At 42.8% G+C, this 17,866-nt stretch overlaps 1 protein-coding gene across 1 annotated transcript in view; it reads left to right on the forward strand.

Moving 5' to 3' along the window:
* Positions 1–794: 794 nt before the first annotated feature.
* LOC119416411 (transcriptional enhancer factor TEF-3-like) overlaps positions 795–17,866 on the forward strand; it is a 44,230-nt gene continuing 27,158 nt past the window's right edge. Inside the window, exons 1-5 of the mRNA XM_037683650.1 lie at positions 795–911; positions 1,780–1,823; positions 2,103–2,164; positions 2,344–2,474; positions 3,137–3,310. Of these exons, the coding sequence (XP_037539578.1) occupies positions 810–911; positions 1,780–1,823; positions 2,103–2,164; positions 2,344–2,474; positions 3,137–3,310 (513 nt within the window). The 5' untranslated portion in view covers positions 795–809. The remainder of the gene's footprint in view (positions 912–1,779; positions 1,824–2,102; positions 2,165–2,343; positions 2,475–3,136; positions 3,311–17,866) is intronic.

Genomic DNA, 17,866 nt, shown 5'->3' on the forward strand with positions numbered 1-17,866 from the left:
CACAGGGTTAGTCCCTGTGACAAGCCTTTTTTTAAAATGTCGTTAGTGTAACTGAGACCCCTGCCACATGCAACCCCAATATCTCAGCTATGCCCTTGTGTTAGCCAGTTCTACGTTCTGAAGAGAAGAAGAATGCTCTGTGTGGCCTTGCCCATTTGGGATGTGTGGCAAGTACTTAGTTCTCTGCGGTTTGGAAACTGTTGATCAGAAACAACAACTGTTGCACTTTGTATTAAACGAGACATTTTAGATGTGCTTTTTCTTTACCTGTCTCTTATTAGTGATAAGCAAATGTTGCAGTTTTGTCTTTAGAATGCAGGTTTGACCCAGATTGTGTCAGGAAGGGCAAAACAATTGCCAAATATTTCATATAAGTTTGCTCTCAATGGCAACCTCTGCCAAAGGGAGCAGCCAAAAGAAAAGCAACAACAGTATGCTGCAGTTTTGATATTAGTCTGAAGAGACGTATTACACCAATCACTACCTTGACTTCTAGTATGACCTCCAACAGGAGCTAGTTGTCATCACTGGTTTGCCCCTGCCAAAGCAATAAACTTAACTCTTGACCCAAAGGCCCTTGACGGTAATATTACCTTCTCCCCAGCTCTCTGCCTGACAGAGACCCACCAATGATGCAAGATGGCCAACCTCTCATCTTCCCTTTTAGGGCTCTGCTTTTGTTAGCAGGAAAGTGGGCTGTTGACTAACATGAGGTACGATGAGTGCAGTCCCTTTGTCAGTTTATCTTAACGCCCGCCGTCTGTCTCTCTCTATAGGATCAGGCGGCCAAAGACAAGGCTCTGCAGAGTATGGCCACCATGTCCTCAGCTCAGATCATCTCACCCACTGCCTTCCAGAACAAGATGGCTCTTCAGAGCCTCTCTAGACCAGCTTATCCCACTGCTGGTGGGGTGAGTCTTCCACCAGTGTTCCCTACATCATCTTACAGCACTTTTTTTTGTTGAAAAAAGCTTGCTGTTTAAAAGCTTGGCCATTGTTATAGCCATCACAGCTATTTGACATTAGCTAACACAAAATGGCTATAACTCGGTCAAATTTACAGCTAATGAGATAAGCCTTGGTGTGGTAGTAGCTGAGAGCCATTCACAACACTTATTCTGAGCTCATCATGTAAGTTTTTGTTTACCACTTTGGCAAAAAAAGAAGTAGCAGATGATACGTGTTCTTTCCAGGGATGCTATTTTCACTTTATGTTCAATTTGATTCAGTTTTCCAGTTCACCACAAAACTCATCTCAGACCACCATACAAAAAAAAAAGTCCAAATCATAAATACAATCTAGCCCAAAAAGATCCAGATTCAAATCCCATGAAAAGAGTCCTCTTATTTTTTTACGTTCTTTAGTTTTATAATGTGACAACTTTTGCGTCTTGGGAACACAGTTTGTCTGACTTTAAGATGTTTTTGACTGATGTGAAGAACATGATCAACCTCTTTTAGTTCTCCTAATTTAAAGGTGCACAAGGTCAACGTTTGGGAAAAAATATAACTTTTCTTCCTAATTGTAGAGAGCATCAAAATTCAATATTCGTTTGTTCATTTTGAGAACCCGATTAGAGATGCAAATGTAAAATATGTTGCTTTCAAATAGAGTTGAACAAAGAACAAAAACTTTTTCAAACTAAACTGTATCATCATTCTGTGTTGAGTGAGTAGCCAAAGAGAAAATCTGACCTCAGCTGTCTGACAATATTTAATTTGTGATTACTGTTGAGGTGAATTTACTTTATTTAATTAGCACTGTTTTGCTTCTTCCAGTTTTGGCATGGGACCCTTCCAGGGCAGCCAGGAGGCTATGAAGAGTAAGTAGGTTTTTAGCCCTCTTTTTTCATTAGTCATTTGTTATGTGATTAGCTTAATAATCATCAGATGGGTTTCAGTCAGGAAGAAAATTTCAGAACAAACCAAAACAAGTCAGAGCAATTAGTAAGAAAAGTTCTCAGCTGTTTGACATTCAGCATTCCACTCTGTGTCCCGCGTCCCTCGAGGTCAGGCAGTCCAATTTGTATATGAGATGGGGTCATGAGGCTGAGGTGGAGAATAACATGCCTCTCCCTCTCTCGCTTGTCTCTCCTCTCCAGCATTAAGCCCTTCTCCCAGCAGAGTTACGCCATGCAAGCGTCCGGCCCCGCCCCAATAACAGGTGGGTGCTCCTTCTCCCCTCTGCTGTGTTGACAGAACCCTGTCAAGTCAATGATGGAACAGCCCAGGTCACCATGATGGGTTTATGCAAAGCTCAGAGAATTAGCTGCAGTCTAAATGTATTTTCAATTTAAACTTGGTCACACTTGAGCGGGACAGTCACTCATTTGTGTTTTGCAGGTTATGAAAGCACAGCAGGGCTGTCTATGTCCCCTGGTGCACCCCCTTGGCAGGGCCGAAGCATCGCTAGCTCCAAGCTGCGAATGTTGGAGTTCTCAGCCTTCCTAGAGCAACCTCAGGACTCAGAGACAGTGAGTGTCCATCCACCTTTGGAGGACGATGGTATTTATTGTAGAAGTACAGAGAAAATTAGATGTTGCACACTGTGACTAACTTTTGATCACACATATCCGCTGTATTTCAGTTTACAGATGGTGACTGGGAAAGTGCAATTTGAACCAATAAGATCTTTTTTATTTGTGCTTCTAAGCAAAACTGACTGTTTTGTTGCTTTCTAATGCAGCATACACATTCCTCTGGGCTTGTTGTAGAAAATCTAACTTTTATTTCTCATATTCTTTTTTGTCCGTGAATACTACGGAACATACAGTAGATATAAAAATCAAGCATTTCTGTATTTTATGCCTTAAAAATGTCCCACTTAAAAATAATAGCCAGCAGTTTAAAAACAATAATAATACAAAATATTTTCATTGACATTGACAAGATATTGTGGTTTTACACCGACAAACTGTGTATTTTGTCGCAGAAGAAGTCATGAATAGAACTAGTAGGAAGAAAAACAGAGGCTATTTTAGGATTCTTGATAGAATTTTATAGTGTATATAATTTAATGTTTCAGTAGTAGTAGATTTAATTTAACAGATGTTTCAAATTATACAGAACTTCTTTATCAATTGGACCTGATCAGATTAGACATGTGGCTGTTTTTGTTGGCCTTTTTTCTCTCCAGTTCAACAAGCACCTGTTTGTGCATATCGGCCAGTCCAACCCCAGCTATAGTGACCCTTATCTGGAGTCGGTGGACATCAGGCAGATCTATGACAAGTTCCCGGAGAAGAAGGGGGGCCTGAAAGAGCTCTTTGACAAAGGACCACACAATGCCTTTTTTCTTGTCAAATTCTGGGTAAAACACTCCGCTTTGTTTTACATTTTTATTTTACCATCTTGTAAATTGAGTCCATTTTTATTTATTTTTAAATAATAGTTTATTGTGAATTTTCTCCGGGTACTCCGGTTTCCTCCCACAGACCAAAAACATGCATGTTAGGCTGATTGGTAACTCTAAATTGTCCCTTGGTGTGAGTGATAGAGTGAATGGTTGTTTGTCTCGTTTGTCTCTATGTGGCCCTGTGATGGACTTGCGACCCGTCCAGGGTGTACCCCGCCCCTCGCTCAGTGATTGCTGGACATGGGCACCAGCGACCCCCGTGACCCAAAATGGAATAAACGGGTAAAGATAATGGATGGATGGTTTATTGTGAATACATGCTATGCAAAGCACAATCTTTTATTTCAGTTCAGTTCATTGTCATTTCAGGTTTTCCACAGTTCATAATGTTCAGCTTAGAAATCATTCACACTTTGTGACATTCACTCATAAGAAGATAAATAGAATGTAACAGAATTAAAAAGATTAGTAAAAAAAATCAGAATAAAAGAGACATTAAACACATCAAAAAAGACAAAGATAACTTAAAAGGGAACATGGATCTGATATTCTGTGTGTTTTAAGTTTATATAATCCCTTCTAAGTCATGAGGTTGAAGTGAACACACTCTTGTTAATGTTTTGTAGCATCTGTTGGCTGTTAATGGCCCGGCGGTGTTAACCTCGGTCAGATAGCTCAAGCATCAAAATAAAGGCATTCAAGTGCAATATGGGGTCAGAATGGTTAGAATGTCATTGCTCCTTTGACCTTGCTTATTAATATGCCAACAAAATGAGCATTGCTGCACAGCTTACCTTTACCATAACCGTATTTGTCTGGTATGTGCATGTGTTACAGCAGCCTTGTGAAGAGTGGCAGGCCTGATCTTTCACTGAGAGAAATGTGATCCAAGACACCTGTTTCTGTACGAGTAGACTTAAGTCCACTCCTCATGCCCCCATGTGTTCTTATTTATAGAATCCACCATCTATCCATGACAATCACCATACACACACATTCACATGCACACATTTAAATGCACAAATTCATACACAGATGCACCCTCTCTGCTTGCTGTTAGATGCTGTGAAAATAATGCATAATGGAAAAATCAGTATTGGATTCAGGCAGATAGAGAAAGCAAAGCGTAGAAAAATCTAAGTAGATATCATAAAAACATGCATGAAGTGAGGTGGATGGTGTAATTGGACACGTGATGTTTAACATTATGTCAGTGTCTCAAGACTTACAATGAATACAAACTTGCCTTCTATTGAATGAATAAATAAGGGGCTAAAAGTTAAGAGCGTCCATGAGGGATCAGAATCAGAATAAGCTTTATTATCATTGTACTGAAATACAGTAAGATTATGTTCGTACAGTCATCCGAAAGATGGGCGGAGTGCACGTTGCTGCTGCTAAAAAGCACGGGCCCTTATTCTTTATCAGAATACTTTTAGATAGAAAAAGGGAAGAACCATGAGGATGGATAGTGGTATTACAAAAAAGATGGACACGATTTGAGACATCAAAAATTCTACCAGCAAGTACATTTATAGACACATTACATATGCCTTCGACATCAAGATGTTGAAATTTGTCCATGGGCGTTTTCAGATAGGTGTAATGAGCTGATGAGTTTATTTTTAAACACAAAACATTCACAATCATGAGTCTTTAGAGGGCAGCACGGTGGCGCAACTGGTAGAGCTGCTGCCTCTCAGCGAGCAGGTCCCTGGTTCAAACCCCGGTCCAGGGGCCTTTCTGGGTGGAGTTTGCATGTTCTCTCCGTGCATGCGTGGGTTTTCACCGGGTACTCCGGTTTCCTCCCACAGACCAAAAACATGCATGTTAGGCTGATTGGTAACTCTAAATTGTCCATAGGTGTGAGTGAGAGAGTGAATGGTTGTTTGTCTCGTTTGTCTCTATGTGGCCCTGTGATGGACTTGCGACCCGTCCAGGGTGTACCCTGCCCCTCGCACAGTGATTGCTGGACATGGGCACCGGCGACCCAAAATAGAACAAGCGGGTAAAGAAAATGGATGGATGGATGGAGTCTTTAGAGGTTGTTGTAGGTGAGATAATGTTGTTCTCTGTGTTTGCATGACGTGTTGCCTTCTAAGGAAACTACAAATTTTGTCTTCTACTTGTGCTCAGTAAACCAAACACAACAGATTTGTAATTTGACATGGTGTTAAGATGCAATTTACACTTGGAGAGGATGCTACTTGGGCTGAAACTCAGCTTCTGCGTTTGCAGATCTAAATTTTGTGATCAAAATATTGTTTTGGTATTTTTGACTAGGGGCGATTTTAGAATCTAAATCTAAGGTGCTACAGAGATAGAAATCCAATTTACATTACACAACTTATTAAACGCTTTGTACAAAAACAGTATTAACTGATCGTAACAAAAACTAAACTTGTGTAACCAGAAGTTACAATATATATCTACATAAAAACACACAAAACAAAACACAACTAACTTTAAGCATTAACCTTTAATTTGACCATTACATAATTACATACAATGTAATTTGACAGAAAATGGAGGATTTACTTGCAGTTATCTTCGTACAGATGAACATGTGGTACTTCCTGTTTATAACTGTTGTAATCAGCTGATCATGAGGCCGGCTGAAGGGCTTTATCATCTTTTACATTTTTCCAGGCTCCAATTTAGTTTGTGAAATGTATTAAACTGTATTCCACTCGCTAAACACACAGGGTAACGCTGTTTGAAGTACATGTTCTTCACTGACCATGTTTAGTCATTTTTCTGATGATTTTTCAAAAAATCCCTCTGACCGTAAAATGTTTGTAATGCAAAACAGGGGCGTTCACTTCAAGACAAATTGAGGTCACCCGATTGGTCAGCTGCTGATAAGCCTGCTGGATTGATTAACAGGTGGTGTTGAGGATCTGTCTCGTGCAAAAACAAACAAAAAAAAAATCATAGATTTTACTGGCCCGTTTAAGACTGTCATCATTTATTCCAAATTTATTCAGTATTTTGGTGTATCTAAGGTTTGAGAACTGAGTTTTCTTACAAAATCATAAGGATGATTTCTTAAATTTTCCAGGGTGCTGAGCTAAGATTTAGGGGTTTCTTCAGCAGCCCCCAAAAACAGACTAAAATTGCCGCTGTGTTCGCCCCTCATTTAGGCCTTTTTATCTCCAGATTTATTCAGACCATTCTTAGTTTCACATTATAACCTTTTGTTTTACACACAAACAACAAAGTAATAATCACCATTTAAGTTAGCAAATTTTACTCTTGTTGTAAATTTTGTAAAAGTGCCAGAAAGCACAACACAAGATTTGGTCTAAAAACATATTCTTCACTCATTTTTCAATCATTCTTATAGATGTGAGGACTTTTAGTGAGAAAAAAAGCACAATCACTTTTTTCTGACGAGTTTAAAAAACAAGACAATAAGCCTAGTTTTTAAACAGATTGTATAGTTACATTTAAGGACAGATAAAACCTAGAAAATGTGTCAATTGATTACATGTCAGAACCATACAGGCTTTAGCAACAAAATACCTTCATAGCATCATAAAACGAGTCTTTGTAATTAAAACAAGAAAAAAAAATAGTAATCATTTAGCAATAATTACTGTAAGGCTGAAGTCTTTTAAAACGTTAACACTAAAGCTCTCGTGCATCTGCTTCAGTGGGATGAAAGAAGACTTTACTTAACATAATCTTGAGTTTGAGAGAGGAGTAAAGGAGGCCATCTTTGCGAAAATAAATCATCCATCATTAAAAATGGGTGGGGGCCTCCGTGTTCAACTGTCCCCCTCTTACAATGCTGTTATTGCAAGTATCACTCAGCCCCCTGTGAATAGCAAACAGCCATCAAGGTGCTAATGATCCATCGTTAGGCTGATAGTCTTTCTTGATCATGTGAGCAGCTGGTTTTGGCTGTGTCGAGGAAAATCAACACAACTCAGACTTTTTAGCCTATTCACCTGTTCCTCTCATTGGTTCGGAGATACATGGAGACAATACACAATAATCAGTCAGAGAGATTCAAGTTAAAAAGTATTACCAACATTTATTAAAGCTTTCAGCTGAAAGGAGACCCTCTTACCCCAAACCAACAGAGATACAACAAAAACTCAAGACGCGTCTTCACTACAAGGGAGTAAAGTTAAAACAAACATATGGGGCCTTCACTGGTGTAGTCGTTATTACTCTAGTATCATTATCTATTGGGGGGAAAATGCTGGCGAGCGTCGTACAATTTTCTGGAGTGGTCGTTTTGGTCAGTTTCATCATACAGTTAAACCCCAGGTATCAGACTGATGTAAGGGAGCCGGTTTGGTGTACAGGGTTGGTCTCCCCACTGCGCAAGTTATACAGTTTGACATGTTGTGCTCTTTGCAGTTGCTTGGCAGTTGCTGCCATCCATTCCAACCACAAGTTAGAATCGGAGAACCCAGTTGCAATATGTACTAAATCAAGAGGTTTCAGATTGGAGTAATCAAAGGTGACTACTGGTCCCTTTGATTCAACCTTTTCTGCCCCTGCTATCTGTGTTTGAGAATCCTTATCATTGGTTGGTTTGTTTTTCATTAAGTTTATCCTAATGACCCTGTGGGAGTCTTTCCCTGACATTTCTACACCCAAAGTAAAGTATATGCTGCTGTCTGAGGAAAATTGATTGTCAAAGAACCCTGTATGGAGTCAATCGATTGACAACATCACCGGGTTAATTCCTTGTTCATTATCTGTCAGTTGCCCCCTTTGGAGGGAGACACAGGATAGTCCGTCCCGTAGCTTATGTGCATACGTGGCTGAGTAGTCTGGGGTCCAAAATGGGTTAGTATAGGCGATCACTGAGCTCCAGGCCAGGCACCAGGCCTCCAGTGCATGCAATTTATCCATACATCTTTTTTGGTTAAATGTCGTCACACACAAATAAAGATTATACCCTCTCCAGCTGGCCTGGTGTTCTCCACATGCTATGACACTGCACAGGTCGAACCGGAAGGTGGTTACCTTGCCCAAGGTGTAATTCAGCTCAATGCCCCCATAGTTGGATATGCAAAAAATTTGCACATACTACTGGAAGAAGTAAGATCAGGACCAGAACATTGCAGGGATTCCCCTTTTTTATCAACTTGAGTGCGGAGATTTCTGTTTTCTGTCTGGGCTACCAGTTTGAAATGTACATGTTGGTCTTGAAAAGTTATTTAAATAAATTTATGTTAGTATAAAAAGGTCACTTACCAATTATATGCCTGATGTGATGATTTTTTCCTCTGCCTTTGGTTTTATAAGTCTGTGTACATTTCCTGTCATTAAGTGACCTTGTACTCGATGGCTGCCAAAGTTATCAGTTTTCAATCTTATACATCTGTAAAGTAACCCATATTAGGTATACATTAACAAACACACACTATCATTCGTACAGCAGACACTCACTCACACTCCAACATCATTCATGCAACAAATATACATGGCATTTATTAAATTCAATTCAGTTTATTTATATAGCGCCAAATAACAACAAAGTTGTCTCAGGGCACTTTATAGAAATATTCACATACATAAAAGCCAATTAGTAAAGTTCTCTATCTAAGGAGGCCAGCAGACAAGTTGAATCTTATAATGCTATATTTCTCTATACCTTTTTAACTAAGGTTCTTGTTTGTCCCTCAACTTATAAAAACACATTTCCATCACTGCCTATTCTAAAAAGCTATCAGTCCCTGTCTTTAACCATAACAGCTCCATATGGTCATCTGCAGGTATTCTTCTAGATTTTTTCTAGGAATCATCCAAATATAGGTGTTTATTTTAAGGATTCTGCCATATCAGAAGCACAGCCGCGAGCACAAGAGAAAAAACAAAAAGCTGCTTAGTGATGTATTGCTGACCAGTCTGTTTTCAACTACAGACCTAAGGAGGCTATAATAAACAGAAACCCGAGGTCATCAACTTCTTTCGAGGAGTTAGCAAAAAACTCCCCACAGGCACCCAAAAACCCAGTAGAGTTTTCTTCGAACTGTCACATGACCACACCTCTTGACGCTTTCCAGATGTCCAAGTTTTAACGTGTTTCTAGTAAAGAGCGACGAGCAATTACACTCGGAACATCTTTCGGACTGAGCATGCTTCTTGTAAAGATTTTAACGTCAGCAAAAATGACATCACAATTTTTACAAGGGGCTTTAAACTAGGGCTGCAACTAACGATTATTTCAATAATCGATTCATCGGACGATTTTTTTCCGATGAATCGGAAAAAACAAAAAAAAGTTTTAATTTCCACCCCTTTATTCCAAAATTGAACATTTGACTGACATAGCAATTCACACAAAAAACAGGTTGCTATTTGACTGTTCTGTTAGTAAAATATTGAATAATAAAAAATAAAAGTTAGTCACATAGCTTAAAAAAATAAATGTACACAAAAATATATACAAATGTATCTTTATACCTGCACAATATGTAGCTAATTTGTAAAATGTGTCAGAGTCAGAGTCAGAGTTTCTTTATTGTCATTCGCACCTCATGTGGTACATGTGGTGGAGCGAAATTATGTACACAGGGTCCCAGTTACATCCAACAATAAAATGTATAAGAAAAACAGTAATAACATCTAAGATATGAACTAAGAAAAACATCAACTAAATATACACTAAGCACTCATAACATAAAACATTGAACATCACCACAAACATGAACATGAGTCTGTGAGCAGATGTGCACGCATGAACACATCAACATTGAAACAGATCAGCAGCAACATGAAACAGATCAGCAGCAACATGATATGGTTTTTCACAGTGATTATTCTAATTAGAGATTCATGAGTCTAACAGCCTCAGGGTAGAAGCTGTTCCTCAGTCTAGTGGTTCTACACTTAATGCTCCTTAACCTCCTTCCTGAGGGGAGTGGGGCAAAAAGTGTGTGTGCTGGGTGGGTGGGGTCCTTCATGATGCAGGTGGCCCTCTTCCTGCATCTGGAGGTGTAGATGTCTGTGATGGTGGGGAGACTGACTCCAACAGATTTCTGTGCAGCCTTCACCACTCTCTGCAAAGCTTTTCTTTCTGCAGCTGTGCAGCCTCCATGCCACACATTGATGCTCGAGCACAGGATGCTCTCCACTGCACACCTGTAGAAGGAGGTGAGGACTGAGCTTCCCAGACCAGCTTGCCTCAGCCGTCTGAGGAAGTAGAGTCTCTGATGAGCTTTCTTGATCAGGCTGGTGGTGTTGTTGCTCCAGCTGAGGTTGTCATTCATGTGTACACCCAAGTACTTGTAGCTGGAGACCACTTCCACCGCAGATCCTCTTATGTTCAGGGGGGTGTAGGTGTTTTTGTTCCTTCTGAAGTCCACAATCATCTCCTTTGTCTTCTTCACATTGATGTGAAGGTTATTCTCTCTGCACCAGCTCTCCAGGTGTTCCACCTCCTGCCTGTAGCTGGACTCATCATTGTTTGTGATGCATCCCACCACCGCTGTATCATCTGCAAACTTTACAATGTGACAGCCTGGATGGGTAGCTGCACAATCATATGTGAGCAGAGTAAACAGGAGGGGGCTCAACACACATCCCTGAGGAGAGCCAGTGCTGAGGGTTATGGTGGAGGAGGAGAGGTTGTGGATCCTCACTAACTGTGGTCTGTTTGTTAAAAAGTCTAGTACCCAGTTGCAGATGGAGGGGCTTAGTCCTAGTGTGGATAGTTTGTCCATCAGGGTTTGGGGGATCATGGTGTTGAAGGCGGATGTGAAGTCCACAAAGAGCATACGGACGTAAGAGTTTTTCTGCTCCAGGTGGTTGAGTGCAGTGTGGACCACAGAGGAGATTGCATCCTCTGTTGATAGGTTCTCACGGTATGCGTACTGATGAGGGTCCTCGTTGATGTTGATGGTTGTTTTGATGTGAGTCATGACCAGTTTTTCGAAGCATTTAGCGACTATCGGGGTGAGGGCCACTGGCCGATAGTCATTCAGACCAGTCACTGTAGAGCTTTTTGGGACTGGGATGATGGTGGCAGTCTTCAGGCAGGTGGGAACTGTCTCCAGGGTAAGTGAGGTGTTAAAGATGTCTGCCAGCACCTCACAGAGCTGATCAGCACATTCCTTCAACACTTTTCCGGGGATGTTGTCTGGGCCAGTTGCCTTGTGCGGATTAATCCTCCTGAAGGTACTCCTTACTTCTGCTGAGGTCACGCTGAGATGCTCTTCATCCGGTGGTGAGGTGAGTCTGGTGCTGGGTGGTCTGTTCGGTTCTTCAAAGCGTGCATAGAACTTGTTGAGGGCATCAGGCAGAGATGGGTCTTTGGGACATTGTTCACTCCTTCCTTTATAATCTGTTATGCACTTAATGCCCCTCCACATGCTCCGAGGGTCTTGTGAGATGAATTGACCCTCGATCCTCTTTGCATATGTGGCCTTGGCCCTCTTAATACCAGCAACCAGCTCTTTTCTTGTCCTACTCAGCTCCTCTGAGTTTCCAGACCTGAAGGCAGTGTTCCTGGCTTCCAGCAGGGTACGCACCTCTGCATTCAGCCAAGGTTTTCTGTTTGGGTAGCTTTTAACATTTCTGATAGTGGAGACTGTGTCAGTACATGTACTAATGTAACCCAGTACTGAGGATGTGTATTGGTCAAGATCAAGCGAACCTCCATTTTCAGCAGCTTCTCTGAAAACCTGCCAGTCTGTTCGGTCAAAACAATCTCTCAGTATGGGGCCACTGTCCTGGATCCAACATTTAACTTTCTTTTGAACCGGTCTGGAGCGTCTCAGCGGGGGCATGTAAGCAGGAGCCAGGAAGATTGAGATGTGGTCTGACAGTCCTAGGTGGGGGCGGGGTTCGGCTTTGTATGCATCTTTTACGTTCGTGTAAGCACGGTCCAGCGTGCGGTCTCCACGTGTCGGAATCGTCACATGCTGATTAAAGCTTGGGAGACAGTCCTTTAGATTCACGTGGTTAAAGTCTCCGGCTACAACGTAAAGAGCCTCGGGGTGTTTGTTCTGCAGCAAGCTGATGATATCATGAAGCTCCTGTAGTGATTCATTAGCATTAGCGTCCGGAGGAATGTAAACAACTGTGATAAAAGTCACTGTGAACTCTCGGGGTAGATAATGTGGCCGACATTTCACTGTTATTTGCTCCAAAGCCTTCGAGCATGAGCTATTTACAACAGTACAGTTCGTGGACCAACTTTTACTCACGTAAATGCACACTCCGCCCCCCCGTGATTTCTCCGTTAGCTCGCTGCAGCGGTCCGCTCGAAAAAAAAGTCTGTCATCCAGCTGGAAGACTGAGTCCGGCGTTTCACTTGTAATCCACGTTTCCGTGAGGCAAAGCACTGCACACTTCTTCATCTCTTCTGAGGCGCCCGCTCTCAGACGAAGTAAATCCACCTTGTTGTCCAACGAGCGGACATTCGACAGAAAGAGAGACGGCATGGGGAGTTTACCGGCTTTAGCGTTAGCTCGTAGCCTCACCATAACCCCCGCCCGGCATCCTCTCCTCTTAAGCCGGGAGCAGCGCTTCCTCTTCTGCCCGCTGGAACGCCTCTGCTGCAGCTTCCAGGTAGATGACTTTAAGATCTGCATTCTGCCGAGCGTAGCTTTGAGTTTGTTGCTGATTTCTGCTATATTTCGTGGCAAATCCGCTCCTATTCTCATCAGTTCGGTTCGGCTATAGTTCACACGCATAAATCGCGCAGAGTCAGGCACAGAGTCAATATCAAAACTTCTAAAAACTGGGATGGTACCGGGAGCCTGTGAAGCTGCAACTGCTCTGAGCGCGGCCATCTTGGTTCTTGAGGGAAGAGTGTAACCTGGATTAAAAGTGTGGAATATTGTAACCTGGATTAAAAGTTTGGATCATTGTAGAAAAGCCTTCGTCTTCAACCATCGACAGAAGCCTCATGTCAGTGAAGATCATTTAAGGATTTTTCAGTGAAGACAGCTGCTGCTGTGGTGTCCATGATGCGTTTCCGTCATGAAATGTTGTTGTTTGTTGTTGTTTTCTGGAATGAGAGAGTAAATATGTATTATATCATAATTTACAGCAACTCAAGAAATGCCTTGTTACACTTACAGTGTTAGGTTCAGGCAAAAGTAGCTAAAAGAGCAATTAAACACACACACACATATATAAAATACTTAATTACACACACATTTGAGTAGATGTAATAAATTACTTTAATTCCTGTTTAAATGCAATTCATCCTGCCATACCTGCAGTGTCTTCAGACTTTGCCAGCAAATTAAAAGTTGAAGCTTAATCATTAAATTATTATCCTTGTGTTAGATTTATTTATAAATCACATTTAAACACTGCGTGTACCAATTAAATTAAATAAAAAGTAACACACGTTCTCTATCACCGTCATTAATCAGATAGCTTCATCTACCAGAGAGACTGACATTACGTTTTCTCTCTTGGAAACAGAACAATTTGTTAAATTGTAGAGACTCACCTGCAACACAGGACGAGTTGTATCAGCTGCTGAGCTCTTTCCTCCTCGTGACTCCGACATGTTTACGTTTATTTCCGTGGTTCTCCCGTGTCGTGTCGGCGATTTTCAAAGCGGCATGCTTCTCATTTTTTATCTTTGTGAAGTTCTCCCACACTTTGGAGGACTTGGGTCGAACGGTTTTCGCTGCGTCGGTCATTTGTAAAATTTACTTATTTTGCTTTGAAAACACTCTGCTTTTCTTCCTCTGCCCCCCTCACTCTGTTCAACTCGCGCTGCAGTTTTTTTTTTTCAAACTTTATTCAGTCAGTCAGCATTTACAATGAACTGCAGGTGAACAAAACGAAACGGATCCGCAGCGCCGTGAAAGATGCATAATCGCGCGACACAACGAATCGATAACGAAATTCGTTGCCAACACTTTTAATCATCGATTTTTATCAATTTTATCAATTCGTTGTTGCAGCCCTACTTTAAACCTTCAGCCACGTCGGATCCTTCGCATGTCATCGATAAACAAACAACAATTTATATACAGGCATTTAAATCAACTGGACAAAGCTTAAATTTGAGAGAAAAATTAGTTAGTCAGCTTGCAGGTCCGGTCTTACTTTTTCCAGTGTGGTCACAAGCTTTTCATACTGGTGCGGTTCACCTTCGGAGATGCAGTCCGCCGTGTTAATTCCTTCATGTGTGAAGGTGATGTTGGGGGCTTAGCAGTCGTAGTAAAGCATTGAGAATTTACATATGCCACTACACTGTGTGTGGTCAGTACCTGTAAGGCATGTCCCATGACAATATGTGCTGTTTTCAGAATTAAATTTGCAATCCCTGCTGCGTGTTGTGTGCATGGGGGGTGCCGTTTTTCCATATTATCCATCATTGTTGATAAGTACTGTAGTAATTTTCTTTCACCCCCTTTTTTCTGAAAAAAAAAACCCAACCCATTTATGGCTAGTTTTGTTACAGAAACATCTAAAAAGAAGGGTAGGTTGTAATCAAGTAATGTCAGTTCTGCTGCAGATGACAAGTTTTTCATGCCTTGCTCTTTGACCAAATCCCTCAGGGGTTGTGTCAAATCTGTGTATTCAGGAATATACCCTCTGCTGTACCGTTAGGCCCAAAAAGGAAAGCATGTCTTTTACACATGTCGGGTTGGCGTGTGTCAAGATACTCTGTTTATGAGTTTTGGACATGCTAGTGGTTCTTGCAGAGATTATTCGTCCCAAGAAGGAGACCTGTATTCTGCCAATCTGTAATTTATTTTTACTAACCTTAAAGCCATTTTTGTGTAGATGTTCCAACACTAACCTAGTTGCTTCTATGCAGGTGTCAGGTGTGGGTGCTGCCAACAACAGGTTGTCCACATATTGGATCAGTCTGGTGTCTCTGGGGAGAGGGCAAGACTGCAGTACATGTTTTAACACCTGATTAAATATACCTGGAGACAGAGCAAATCCTTGTGGGAGTCAAGTGTAGTGCCACTGCTGTCCTTTATATGTAAATGAGAATAAATCTCTGCAGTTTTATACCAGTGGTGTGTAGGGTCTAGGGATGAGATAGAGACATAAGGATTTGGAACAGGTACTGTGGGTGTTTTTAATATTGCATTAATGGCTCGTAGATGGTGTGCCATTCGATACTTACCGGTTCCTTTTTTCTCTACAGGCAAGGTGGGTGTGTTCCACTCAGACTGCGAGGGTTCTAAAACTCCTGCAGTCTACAAGTCCTTCTTCTGCTTGTTTATGTGGGTATTGTGGGACCCAAATGGGTGTATCTGTGTTTACCTGAAAGGTGATTGGGCTGCACTGTGTCTTCCCCACGTCCGTGGGGAGATGGCCCATAATCTTTCAGGTATGGAGGCCAACATTGCTGCGGCAGAATGATGATCAGTCTTCTCTCTCCCATAGTCACAAGCCAACAACTCGTGTTCCAGCATCACCTGTTCTTCTGTGTGAGAGGAGATTCTGTATCTGTCACAAGAATTTGAAAAGCACAGACCTGGTACTGCGGTGGGAACCCAGTCCGTAGCTGCCAGGGAATGTTTAACCATTCCTCCCAGCTCCTTTGCTTCGTGCTCGACATGGAGAGAGAGAGATATGTGAGGAACAGCTTTATCACTCATTTGATACCACAGTAATTGTTCATGAGTTAACTCCACCGCTGCTGCCAACCCAGCCGGGGCCACATAAATGTTTTGTGTGTGAATTGCCTAAATCTTACCCTCCAATTGAGCTGTAAACTCTTCTTGATACCAGTCTGCGTGGCTTCTGTCATAGAAGAGCGTGACATGAGGGGGATTGGGAGGAGAGACATAGGTGCGTAGACTCAGGATCCAAGGCTTCCATTGTTGGAACAGCTTCAGCAGTGGACAAGACCCTTCAGCAGTCATGCGGCCCCAGTAGATATCAGCATGTTCAGGAGCCACTGGTTGTATCAAGTACTGTTGTTCATCTGTGCACTGTTCACCACATCACAAATAGGAGCCATCTGGGAATTGAACCCTCACCCCTTGTGCCCCACAGAGTACAGTTGCCTCCAACTTTATCAGTAAGTCTCTTCCCATCAAGTTGACTGGTGTTGCAGGTGAACAGACAAATGGATGTTGCAATTTTTGTGTTCCTATCTGAAATGACAGTGGTACAGTCAAGGGCAGACGTTGCTCTGTCCCTGAGAACCCCATTAATGACACAGTCTTTGTGGATAGGTAGTTGACAGGAGCTGTGATGATTGTAGAGTAGGTGGCTCCTGTGTCCACCAAGAAGTTAATTTCTTGTCCTCCCACTCTCCCCGGGAGTGTCATGTTCGGCCGTCAGGAGTGTTTGAACCTAATGCAGGAGGATGACGAAGATGCTCGAGGGATAATAAAAAAAATATATTTATTAAACAAAACAAAATCAAAATTCTGACAGGGCAGCTACTCACAAAACTGGAAACAGGCAGATCAGGGCTGACAGGACAAAAGGCTGAACACGACACCATGGAAGGATAATCCCGAGACAAAGACAAGACACCAGTGAACTGAATATATACACACACTCTGATTAGGACAATGACAGACACCTGCAGTGATTAACATTAGACACAGGTGAGACAGGGGCTGAACACAAGGGAAAACACTGAGTGCAGGAAACATGAGGAAACAGACCAAACCAAAACCCCACAGTATCCCCCACTCAAGGGATGGCTCCAGACATCCCAAGGACAAGCTACATCCAACTTGGGTGGGAGGTGGGACAAACCAAGACAGAGAAACACATAGGACCAGAAGAACAAAAAACCGACAGGAAAACCTGGGTAGCTAAACACAAAAACAGGAACCCCAACCACAGTCAAGGTGGACGGTCAGGAGACCATCCACTGGCTAAGAGCAGGTCAGGGGGGTGGCTGGGAGGCCTTCCAGTACAGGATCATCGTTCAGGTGGGCGGCCGGGAGGCCGTCCAGTACAGGACCAACGTTCAGGTGGGCGGCGTGAGGGGCGTCCTCCAGGACCCCCTCGAGACAGGAGACGTGAGCCGAAGGTCGCAGGCTGGCCGGGATCTTCTGTGGTCGGGCCAGGGACGAAGACCTTCGCAGACGGGTATGGAGTGAGGGTCTCAGATGGCCGGGATCTTCTGCGGTCGGGCCAGGGACAAATACCTCAGCCGAAGAAGAGTCAGGAGCGTAGACCTCAGCCGAAGATGAGTCAGGAGCGTGGACCTCAGCCGAAGATGAGTCGGGAGCGTGGACCTCAGCCAAAGACGAGTCGGGAGTGTGGACCTCAGCCGAAGACGAGTCGGGAGTGTGGACTTCAGCCGAGCCGGGAGCGAGGACCTCAGCCAAAGGGCCAGAAGCAAGGACCTCGAGAGACGAGCCAGGAACCAGATCTGCAGCAGGTGCTGGAGTCAGGACTGCAGCAGGAGAGTCGGGTGTCAGGACTGCAGCAGGAGAGTCGGATACCAGGACTACAGCTAGAGAACCAAGAACGGAGACCAGAGACAGGACTGCAGCAGGAGAACCAGAAACCAGAGACGGGACTGCAGCAGGAGAAGTAGGAACCAGAGATGGGGCTGCAGCAGGAGAACCAGGAACCAGAGACGGG

The sequence above is a fragment of the Nematolebias whitei genome, chromosome 10, assembly GCF_014905685.2.
Source record: "Nematolebias whitei isolate Nwh7 chromosome 10, NemWhi1, whole genome shotgun sequence".
Taxonomy (NCBI): domain Eukaryota; kingdom Metazoa; phylum Chordata; class Actinopteri; order Cyprinodontiformes; family Rivulidae; genus Nematolebias; species Nematolebias whitei.